The sequence below is a fragment of the Aotus nancymaae genome, unplaced genomic scaffold, assembly GCF_030222135.1.
Source record: "Aotus nancymaae isolate 86718 unplaced genomic scaffold, 86718_ANA_hifiasm-v0.15.2.pri h1tg000108l, whole genome shotgun sequence".
Lineage (NCBI taxonomy): Eukaryota > Metazoa > Chordata > Mammalia > Primates > Aotidae > Aotus > Aotus nancymaae.
Window position 1 is genome coordinate 15924052 of NW_026988523.1, and position 12066 is coordinate 15936117.

The 12066-nt window shown below is 39.2% G+C and overlaps 1 protein-coding gene across 3 annotated transcripts in view; it reads left to right on the forward strand.

Annotated features, from left to right (window-relative positions):
- The window catches only part of RGL1 (ral guanine nucleotide dissociation stimulator like 1), a 286254-nt gene that overhangs the window by 103599 nt on the left and 170589 nt on the right, over positions 1 to 12066 (forward strand). For all 3 annotated transcript variants that reach the window (XM_064370417.1, XM_012444382.2, XM_012444385.2), the window contains exon 2: positions 5531 to 5694. In XM_064370417.1, the coding sequence (XP_064226487.1) occupies positions 5563 to 5694 (132 nt within the window). In that variant the 5' untranslated portion in view covers positions 5531 to 5562. The remainder of the gene's footprint in view (positions 1 to 5530; positions 5695 to 12066) is intronic.

Here is a 12066-nt window from a genome sequence, read left to right on the forward strand (position 1 = left end):
AAAGAAGACTAGGCACAGTGGCTCATGCTTGTAATCTTAGCAGTTTGGGAGGCTGAGGCAGGAGGATCACTTGAGTCCAGGTGAGATCCACTTGGGCAACATAGTGAGATTCTGTCTCTACAAAAAAAAATTAGCTGGGTGTGGTGGTGTGTGCCTGTGTTCCCAGCTACTTAGGAGGCTGAGCTGAGAGGGTCTCTTGAGCCCAGGAGGTTGAGGCTGCAGTGAGCCATTACTGCACCATTGTACAACAGCCTGGGAAACAGAGTGAGACCCTGTCTCAAAAAGGAAAAAGAAAAAAAGAAGATACAGACCTTAAAGACACAAATTTTTTAATAAATACGTTTTTTTAAGGAAAGACATACTTTGTCATTGATAATAATCATAATAATATTTTCACCATTTTTAAACTGCTATTGATTTATTCTAAGGCAGGATCTATAAATTTTGATTATAATGATCTTTGGATTTAACTTTACCTTAAAACATCTTAATAACAAACACTTCAGCTTTGGTGGAGATGTAAGGGCTCTAGCATTTGAAGGCAAAGTGAACTTAAAATCCTTCCATGGAATGGGCGCAGTGGCTCATGCCTGTAATCCCAGTACTTTGGGAAGCCAAAGTGGATGGATCACTTGAGGCCAAGAGTTCGAGACCAGCCTGGGTAACATGGGGAAACTCAGTCTCTACTAAAAACACAAAAATTAGCCAGCCCTGGTGGTGGGCACCTGTAATTCCAGCTGCTTGGGAGGCTGAGGCCGGAGAATCTCATGAACCTGGGAGGTGGAGGTTGCAGTGAGCTGAGATGGAACCAATGTACTCAACCTGGGCAACCAAAGTGAGACTCTGTCTTAAAAAAAAAAATCCTTCCATGGCTTTTCTCATCTGCAGATTGTTTCTCAGTGTCAAGCAAGCACATCTCTCTTCCATCCTATCACACTTGTCTTCCCTGTTTTAGTTTTATTTGTCTGCTTCATGAGGTAGAGGCAGTGTACAATCATGATCCTTTTACAATTAACAAAAAAAAATTTCTCAAGCAGTTTTCTTTAATTTTTGAGAAAAATTTTGCTTCTATATTCTCTGATCAGATTTGCCTTTATATAAGCTTCCTTTTTTCACTTCTCTCCCAACTGAAGGCTGATTTTACTGTCCAGTGGTTTAAACAAAATTCCATTTTGGGTATCAGGTGTTTTAAGTTAAAAATTCTTCAAAATTGATTTCCAAAAGAATTCATAAGGCTTATGATATTTTAGACCAATTCTTAAACAGAACAGAAAATTTTGCCTTTCAGGTTTACAATGACTTCATATTATCTGAGGATTCTGTTGAATAGGCTCATATTAATGGTATTTGCCTGGAGGTTGACTTGTAAGCTTTGACTATGTGTTTTAACAAAGAAGAGAGGCCAGGTGCAGTGACTCACGCCTGTAATTCCAGCACTTTGGGAGGCTGAGGCTGGCGGATCACCTGAGGTCAGGAGTTCAAGACCAGCCTGGCCAACATGACAAAACCCCGTCTCTACTAAAAATATAAAAATTAGCTGGCAGTGGTGACAGACACCTGTAATCCCAGTTACTCAGGAGACTGAGGCATGAGAATCACTTGAATCTGGGAGGTGAAGGTTGCAATGAGCCAAGATCAGTGGAAAGTCTACATATGCCTCCTATGTTAATTTCGGCAAAAAAAAATGACTCCGTCACAGACTTCTAGCTCTTTTTAGGGAAATAGGTAGGAAACCTATAATGCATGAATTGTTTAAAGGAATTATGGAGGCTGGGAGAAGTGGCTCACACCTGTAATCCCTGCACTGTGGGAGGCTGAGGCAGGTGGATAACTTGAGACCAAGAGTTCGAGACAAGCCTGGCCAACATGGTGAACTCTCATCTCTACTAAAATACAAAAATTAGCTGGGTGTGATGGCAGCAATCTGTCATCCCAGTTATACTGGAGGCTGAGGCATGAGAACCGCATGAACCTGGGAGGTGGAGGTCACAGTGAGTCTATATCACACCACTGCACTCCAGCCTGGGTGATAGAGTGAGAACCTGTCTCAAAATAAAAGAAGAAAAGAATAAAGAAAGTATGGAATAAAATGTTAGATTTGAAAAGGAAAAGACAGGTTGGCAGCAGGACTCGTTATATAATTTGTGGGCTCAGAAATGAAAATAGAAGGCCCCTTGTTCAAAAATTAAGAATTTTAAGACGACAACAGCAGAGCATTAAACCAAGCATGAGGCTCTTCTGAGTGTGGGGCCCTGTGTGACTACATAGGTCACATACTCATAAACCTCACCCTGGTCAGAAGTTGAAGTTGAGATGGCAGTAGAAACAAAAAGAAATGATCCATTCCCTATGTTTTCATCTCTCCATGCCATCCTTACCTAGGTACTCATCAGATGTGACCATCTCTCAAGGGAGCACCATTGTGCCAGTGAGCTGAGACACAGACACTCTGGCTCTAGTCTATGGAGGAAGGGGCATGAGAAAGAGGTTATATTCTACCAGTGATGAGAGAATGGGATGGAGCTGAAGCCTTCCTGAACTGATCTAGGAGTGAGAATGTGAACTTGGGAACTCTCTGCAACTTTCTAACAGTGTAGTAAAGTTATTTAACCTCTTTGAACCTCATTTTTCATTGCTGTAAAATGGTGATATCTACCTCTCAGGGTTATTGTGTGGATTACAGATAATGTGGAAAACACCTAGCACAGTGGCTGGTATGCAGTGGAAGCTCAAGATATATTGTACATATGATCATTTTTGTAAGTGCAGAGATATACTGAGAATGAGTGAAAATAGACTTCAAGTCTCAAATAGGGTGGAGGATCTCAGAATGCTTGAAGAGCCTTGTAAGAACTGGCTGCCTCTCTTGAGTCCTTCCTTAGTTCCTGAGTGCTTTGGGATAATTTAAAACTCACAATTGCATCTTCTTCCCAAACAGGGTAAGGAGCAATCTGTGGGAAGTCAGTGCACAGTAGAGTTCAGTCTTCAATGCTGAAAATTTGCCAACTTTCACCCACACTGCGGAGATGAGAAAGCAGCTGTGGGCAGACAGTAGAGTAAGCTGTGGGGTCTCTGGGACACGTTACGCTTACAGATGCTCCATTGTTCCCATGAGATTTTGTACTTGGTCTATTTTATCCAGTTTTGTTTCCATAATATATGAAGGAGACAGCCAAAACCATTTTATGTAGTTTTCCTATTTTGTTTTGATTTATTTGTTGTTGTTTACAGTATTCTCTCCAATGACAACAATGGAATTTCCTTTCCTACTAATCTGGCCTGTTTCCATTTTGCCTGTTTATTTTAATTTCCTTTTTTTGGACTGAAATCTCCACATGCCTCTTCTTTGTTTATTTCCTTTTATTTCCTGTGTATGTATGTGTCAGCATCATTTATTAGTGTGTCCACTCGGAGGAACTTTGTTCATTAATTATGTAGGTTTTGTTTCCTGATTCCTAGTGGGAGGATACTAAGTGCTCCATGTTTCTAAGTACTTCACGATAGTTCTGGTTATCAGTTTCTTCATCATTGTTCTCTGCAAGCAGATGGGCTTACTCTCCATGGCTTATAGATGGAGCATGGGAAGCCCCAGGGCAGAGAAGTAACCCCTCTGCAGACTATGGTTTTCTTCAATCCTCCTGCCACTCATATCAATTTCAATTTCCACTTTCTTTTATTTGGGTAGTGGGTTATGTGAGCATAATGCCCATGTTTTGCAGACATAATTCCTTGAAGACATTTCCATGAAAAACAGCCTGTTGTTAACTAATGAGCAATTCCATCTGGCATTATAAGCTGCTTGGGAGTGTGTGATGAATGTTATAGTTGTCCGTTTTTCATGAAGAACTTATAGCCTACTAAGTCAATAAAAAAGTTAATGGCCGGGTGCAGTGGCTCACACCTGTAATCCCAGCACTTTGGGAGGCCAAGGTGGGTGGATCACAAGGTCAAGAGATCGAGACCAACCTGGCCAACATAGTGAAACCCTCTCTCTACTAAAACTACAAAAATTAGCTGGGCATGGTGGTGCGCACCTGTAGTTCCAGCTACTCAGGAGGCTGAGGCAGGAGAATTGGTTGAACCCGGGAGGTGTAGATGGCAGTGAGCCAAGATCGCACCACTGCACTCCAGCCTGACGACTGAGCAAGACTCTGACTCAAAAAAAAAGTTAAAAGGAAGCAGTAACTTGACTTTTACATCTGTTATTTGAATATATAAGATCTGCTGCCTTGTTTTCGGTGGATTGTCATGATTTACTAAATGATTAAATTAATGAATTCATAAAACATTTATTTAGTACTTAGTCTATATGATACTATCTGTAGTCTCAAAATATAAGACTAGAAGACAGAAATAGAATTGAAAGCAAATAAATATAATAAAGTGTTACAGGTGACATGATAGAAGTTTGTCTGGAGTACATAGAGTAACAAAGGAGGGAGACCTGTATTCTCTTGGGGGTGGGGATTGGAGGGAAGGTGTCACAAAGGCTATGGGCACCAGATGTATCTGGGGTCCATAGATCCTTTCATATGGCTGAAACGGTGGCTGAGGAGGCAGCCGTGTGTGCACAAGCTTGGAGAAGGGAGGTGGATGTAGCCAGATACGACGATCCTTGGATGCTGTGTGAAGGAATTTGGATTTTATTCTTTAGGAAAAGTTTTAGGTAGATGGAACATCATTAACAGTTTTGCTTTTTAGAAAAACTACACCAAGAATAACTTCAAGGAGACTTGAATGGAGGCAAGGAGACTCTTATGATAGATAATATGGGGCTGAGCCAGGCAAGATATGATGAGATTCTGAACAAGCCAGTGGCAGATGGAAAGATGTCAAAGAAGTAGACCTTGTAAAATTGGTGTAAATTTTTAAATAATGTCTTAGAGTAACTGTTAGTGAAACCAAGGCCCAAGAAAGCAGCACAGCCAGTCAATGTCGAAGGGATCTTCCTCTGTGCTTTCATTGCAGTTTGGAAACACAATTATTGTGGCACTTCACACACTATGTTGTAATACATTATGTTGTTAATAATTGTTTATAAGCTTTCTGTCCTGAAGCTCTAAGCTTCTTAAGGCTAAGAGCCAAACTACTGAATTATTTGTGTATGCCTCACACAGAGCCTCATATACACAAGTGCATAATAGCCAGTGCTGCTTCTACATGGAGCACCTGGCATGGAAATATGAAAACATCACTCAGGTCTGCCTTATATTCACCCATTTGCATCTCTCCCTCAGAAGGCCAAAGCCACGTGACGAGCAGGCATAACAGGCAGATGATGGCTTGCACTTTGCTTTAAAATTTACATCAGTTTGCCATTATAAGAATGTATTCTTACCTTCCAAAGCCTGCATTAAAATACCAATAATGAATATTCAGAATATAAAAGTGGCCATAAAAGTTGATGCCTATTATAATACCATCTTTAATAGACTCACTAGTCATAAGTCAAGCATCATAATTTGCTTCCATGTTTCTTTGAATATTACTCATTGTTTTAACCTGTATCATACTTTATTTTTCCACACAGATCCGTAATGCCTCCTGCCTGCCTCTTTCAAGATGGAGGAGAAACCTGTGGGAGAACCTACTCAAGTGGTGTCTAAATTCAAACTTTCCACCAAGGTAGAAAGTACGGGACACTGGCTGGTGGAAGATCATGCTCGAATATGGGAAGTTTTAAAGACAGATGAGGTAAGATAACTCTAAATAACACAGTTGGTGAAATGTTGGATTTGTTCATACCTGAGACTACAGTTCTTTGTGTAGCCAGCACCACAGGCCAGCTTGGCAAATCTTTATTCAGGGGTTGTGGGCACAGCCAAGACTGGAGAACAAGTAAGTCAGGAGTATGTCTTTTGCATGTTAATGACTACACAGCGATCCAGGCCAAGGAGGCTGCACTGACAGCCAGATCTAAAGCTCATACGCATATAATCTGTACCTTAGCCTCAGGTTATTAGCCGTGGCCTAGCTGTGAGTATCCGAGTATCCCGCTAGCTACCTTCTTTCTCAAGGCTGTCCTTCTATGACTCTTCCCTCTCTAAAGCCTATTGCTGTTGAGGTTTCATTTGACTTATATAAAATGCTGGTATTTGTGTGGATGTTTGTGGTGTGTGTGTGTGTGTGTGTGTGAGGGAGAGAGAGAGAGAGAGAGACAGAGAGGGTACAAGGAGAGATAGATACTTTTATTCTTTCAAGGGAAATCATAAATTAAAGCTTTTATTTAATATGTGTTTAAGGCAAAATCAGACATAATGGCAAGATACTGGAAACCACTTCCATATAGGCATGAAGAGGTATAAAAAGAAGATTGGAAAAGAGAATGGAATTATTAACCAGATCATGGAAAAGCCTAACTTCCTTGAGCTTGGGTTGTACCCATCTTACCAGCTCAGCAAATAAAATGAAAGCTAGAGGTGTGTATGTTTTTGTTTTCTTAGAGACAGGGTCTTGCTCTTCTGTCCAGGCTGGAGTGCAGTGGCACAGTCATAGCTCATTGCTGTCTGGAACTCCTGGGCTCAAGGGATCCTCCTGTCTCAGGGTCCCAAATAACTAGGACTACTGGGCACACACCACTATACCTGGATAATGTTTAAAGTTTGTGTAGAGATGAGAGTCTTGCTATGCTGCCAAGGCTGGTCTTGAACTCCTAGCCTCAAGCAGTCCTCCTGCCTCTGCCTTTCAAAGCACTGGGATTACAGTGTGTGTGACTGTGCCCAGCCTCAAAAGCTAGAGGTTTTAATACATGGGAAAGAGCATCTCAGAGAGAGGTACCAAAGCAAGAACTTCAAAACAACTAAGGTAGTATAGAAATGTAATAGGGAAAACAGAGAATACTTTGTTAATAGTATTTTGGCTACCAGAAAGACCAGCAGCTATTTTCTGATTCTTACCTGGGTGATATTCATTATCTTGAGTAGTTTTCTAGGGTCTGGTCCTTAGCTTACACACTTACAAATTTTATTTTCTCATGTATCCAACAGAACTTTCTGGGGCAAACTCACATGAATTAAGTGTATGCAACTAATATGTAAAAAGAAAATGGCAATTCCCTAATTGATAAAGACAAATAGAAGAATTTTATCTTCTGGAATACTCAGGTTAAAATGTTTAGCACACTTTCTCCTTGTAGGCAAACCTAGTGGGAAATCAAATAATGGTGAGAAAGTTGATTCCTAAGGATGGAATAATAACAAGTGGCATTATACAAATTCCTTATTTGACAGTGTGAGGCTAAGTATATTGGTATGGCTTTTTGATTCCAAGCAACAGAAATTGACTGTCTAAATTAAGGAGAATGAGAAATTGCTGGAGGATGTTGAAAAGCTTACAGAATTGATGAGAAGTCTGGAGAACTAGGCTTGGAAATAAGACAGGAACCAAGTCAGTAGAAATTGCTCAGAGTGCTACCCCTGGCACAAATTCCAAACTGGTCCCCTCCCCTCCAAATTCTCATCTACTGCTCAGGATGCAAAGCCGTGGGAGAGAGGAGCTCATTGCCAAGTTTAGTTGCATGCCATTCTTTTGGTTATTTTGTGACTAGAAAAAGGAACCCTCTGTGGGAAATTATGCCAACTCCTCACTACACTTGTGTTTCAAGTTTAAATTCCTAATATTCACACATTATGACAATTCCAATAGAAGAAAGTAACTTAACAACTAGTCTTGAGCATGTAAAATCCAGCAGCAGCAAATATACGCCTTCTCTATAGGGATGTACTTGCACAACAGACGTTTTTTTTTGAGATGGAGTCTCGCTCTGTTGCCCAGGCTGGAGTGCAGTGGCACGATCTCGGCTCACTGCAACCTCCACCTCCTGGGTTCAAGCGATTCTTCTGCCTCAGTCTCCCAAGTAGCTGGGACTATGGGTGTGTGCCACCATGCCTGGCTAATTTTTGTATTTTTAGTAGAAATGGGGTTTCACCATGTTAGCCAAGATGGTCTCGATCTCTTGACCTTGTGATCCGCCTACCTCAGCCTCACAAAGTGCTGGGATTACAGGTGTGAGCCACTGAGCCCAGCTTTTTTTTGTTTTTTAAAGAAATAAACTCCACAGTGCTGGATGAAGTCTTGTGTATTTCACCTAACAGATCCAAGATAAGGTGAGATGAGTGTTGTGCTGAGGACACAAAATTTAAGGAAGCACTCATTCTTAGGTTTATGCCCTGTACTTGCACAAAATTGAGAGTGAGTGCATCCTTAAATTTTGCACCCTAGGCTTGATGCTTGCCTCACTCCGGTCCTGGCCTTGTCATAAATCTGAATTTGGTGTTTTTCATTTTTATGCATATTTCAGTATTTATACTACGTGCATGTGGATCTATGTATTCAATATGCAGTATTGATTTACATCTTATAAATTTCCTGTGCTGTACATCTACTTCTACAGCTTGTTTGTTTGTTTATTTCTTTTCTTTTTTTTTTTTTTGAGATGATGTCTTGCTTTCTCGCCCAGGTTAGAGTGCAGTTGCTTGATCTCAGCTCACTGCAACTTCTGCCTCCTGGGTTCAAGCGATTCTTCTGCCTCAGCCTCATGAGTAGCTGAGACTATAGGTGCACGCCACCATGCTCAGCTAATTTTTGTATTTTAGTAGAGATGGGGTTTCACTATATTGGCCAGGCTGGTCTCGAACTCCTGACCTCGTGATCTGTCCACCTCAGCTTCCCAAAGTGCTGGGACTACATGTGTGAGCCACCGTGCCCCAGTTTTGTTTCTATTTTTATCATGACACATGTAGTTTCAGTTTATTCATCTTTAACTGCTGTTTATATTCTTTTGATTAATAGAGTCAAATTTATTTATCCATTCTCCTGTTGATTAACTTTTAGTTTTCTTTCAATACAATAGAGTTTTTTCTAGCATAGATACCTGGAAGTGGCATGCTGAGTTGTAAAGTATGAATACCTTTAGTTTTATTAGATATTACTAGCTCAGCTCTGAAATGAGGCCATGAGTTTGTATCTCTATTAGCAGCATATGAAAGTTCACCCATTCTATATCCTCACCTGTAATTGATATTGACAGACCTTTAGATATTGGCCAATCTGACTGTTTGAAGTGGGACCTTGTCGTAACACGAATTTCCAAGAATTCAGTTTCCAAGAATTCTCGTGGTATTGAGCATGGATATTGGCCATTTCGTTTTCTGTGAATTATCTGTTTATATCCTTTGCCTATTTCTTTTCATTGGATCATTTGCCTTTCCTTGTTGATTTTTGGAAACTAATGTATGGTTTACTATACAATCCTTTTATTGATTTTATGCACTGAAACAATGTTTTCACACTCCTAAATTTTTGTTTAAATTTTAATTTGGTAGAATTTTGTCAGTCTTCTTTTCTCCTTACAGTTTGTTTTTTCTGCTTTAGGAAATTCTTTCTGATCTCATGACAATAAAGATATTCTCCTATATTTTTTCCTAAAAGTTCTAAATGCTTGCTTTTATTTACTTAATATTTATTTCACAATCTGAAGTAGGATATGATTTTTTTCCATCTGTATAATCAATTATCTAGTATCATTTTTGAATGTCAATTTCTTCTTCAGCTTATAATGCTATCTTTCATGTATCATGTATCTATAGATATCCTCTCTGTGGATATGACATTCCTTTAACTAGTCTAGCTCCAAGAAAGGCTCCGAGTATCCAATAGGGAATGTTTCTCTACCGAGCTATTGATCTTCGAGATTATCTTGGCTGTTTTTAGAACCTAGATTTTCCACATGGATTTAGGATGAGCTTGTTCAATTCTGCAAATATGAAGAAAAATTAAGTAGAAGCTTGTTGGGAATTTGATTGGGATTTCGGTAAATTTGTTGATTTATTTGGGGAGTATCAATATTTTTATATTCAGTGACTATCTTGTCTTCTTTTTGACTTTAAAGGTTATGCTTTAATATTTCACCCTTAATGTTTCACCAATATTTTATTCCACATTCTTTTGCTGTAGGATTTTGATAACTAAGGTTAAAGAAGTTCCTTCCATTCCTTCTTTTTTTTTTTGCTAAGTGCTGATTTTTAACATTATAATATTTTATACTTACAAAACAATACACATGCAAGTTATGGGGTATAATATTAAAACAAATACTTGTGAGTCCACAACCAACTTAAGAAACAGTTTGTTGAGTCTATATGTGAACTGTTTCACATCCTATCCCTTTGATTTCTTTTCCTGCAAAGGTACCCATCTTCCTTAAATTTGTGTTTAATCATCCTTTTGCTTTTTAAAAAGGCTTTACTGCATATTTGTATCCCTAAACAATACTGTTTAGTTACACATATATGCACATACATATATATACACATACATACATATGTATATATAAAAGCATACATATTTATATATATGGTGTCTTTGGTGACTCACTTCTTTTACTCAGCATTATGTTTATAAGATTTTTAAGATTCAGCCACAAAAATATATATAGTAGTACTTTATTAATTTTTACTATTGTACAATATGCCATTGTGTAGTTATAGCATGATTAGTTATTCATGGTTATGTGGATGAACATTTAAGTTATTATTAGTTTTTTGCTATTATGAACAATGCTGATATGAACATACTATACATGTCTTTTTTTGTGTTTTCTTTTATGTTCTATACTTTAAGTTCTGGGATACATGTGCAGAACATGAAGGTTTGTTACATAGAAGTATACATGTGCCATGGTTGTTTGCTGCACCCATCAACCTGTCATCTACATTAGGTATTTCTCCTAATGCTTTCTCTCTCCTTGCTTTCACCCCCCGACAGGCCCTGGTGTGTTATGTTCTTCTCCCTGTGTCCATGTGTTCTCATTGTTCAGCTCCTACTTATGAATGAGAATATGCGGTGTTTGGGTTTCTGTTCCTGTGTTAGTTTGCTGAGAATGGTGGTTTCCAGCTTTACCCATGTCCCTGCAAAGGACACAAACTCATCCGTTTTTATGGCTGCATAGTATTTTGTGGTGTATATGTGCCATATTTTCTTTATCCAGTCCATCCTTGATGGACATTTGGGTTGGTCCCAAGTCTTTGCTATAGTGAATAGTGCTGCAGTAAACATACATGTGCATGTGTCTTTATAGTAGAGTGATTTATGATCCTTTGGGTATATACGCAGTAATGGGATTGCTGGGTCAAATGGTATTTCTGGTTCTAGATCCTTGAGGAATTGCCACACTGTCTTTCATAATGGTTGAACCTAATTTACACTCCCACCAACAGTGTAAAAGTGTTCCTATTTCTCCACATTCTCTCCAGCAACTGCTGCTTCCTGACTTTAATGATGGCCATTCTACCCGGTATGAGATGGTATCTCATTATGGTTTTGATTTGTATTTCTCTAATGACCAGTGATGAACTTTTTTTCATGTTTGTTGGCTGCATAAATGTCTTCATTTGAGAAGTGTCTGCTCATATCCTTTGCCCACTTTTTGATGGGATTGTTTGTTTTTTCCTTGTAAATTTGTTTAAGTTCCTTGTAGATTCTGGATATTAGACCTTTGTCAGATGGTTAGATTGCAAAAATTTTCTCCCATTCTGTAGGTTGCCTGTTGATGATAGTTTCTTTTGCTGTGCAGAAGCTATACATTTATTGACTTGCATATGTTGAACCAGCCTTGAATACCAGGGATGAAGCCAACTTGATCATGGTGGATAAGCTTTTTGATGATGCTGCTGCATTCGGTTTGCCGGTATTTTATTGAAGATTTTCGCATCGATGTTCATCAGGAATATTGGCCTGAAATTTTCTTTTTTTGTTTTGTCTCTGCCAGGTTTTGGTATCAGGATGATGCTGGCCTTATAAGATAAGTTAGGGAGGAGTCCCTCTGTTTCTATTGCTTGGAATCGTTTCAGAAGGAATGTTACCAGCTCTTCTTTGTACCTCTGGTAGAATTTGGCTGTGAATCCATCTGCATCTGGACTTTGTTTTGGTTGGTATTCCTACCTGAATTTCAGAACTTGTTGTTTGTCTATTCAGGGATTTGACTTCTTCCAGTTTTAGTCTTGGGAGGGTGTATATGTCCAGGAATTTCTTCTAGATTTTCTAGCTTATTTGTGTAGAGGTGTCTAT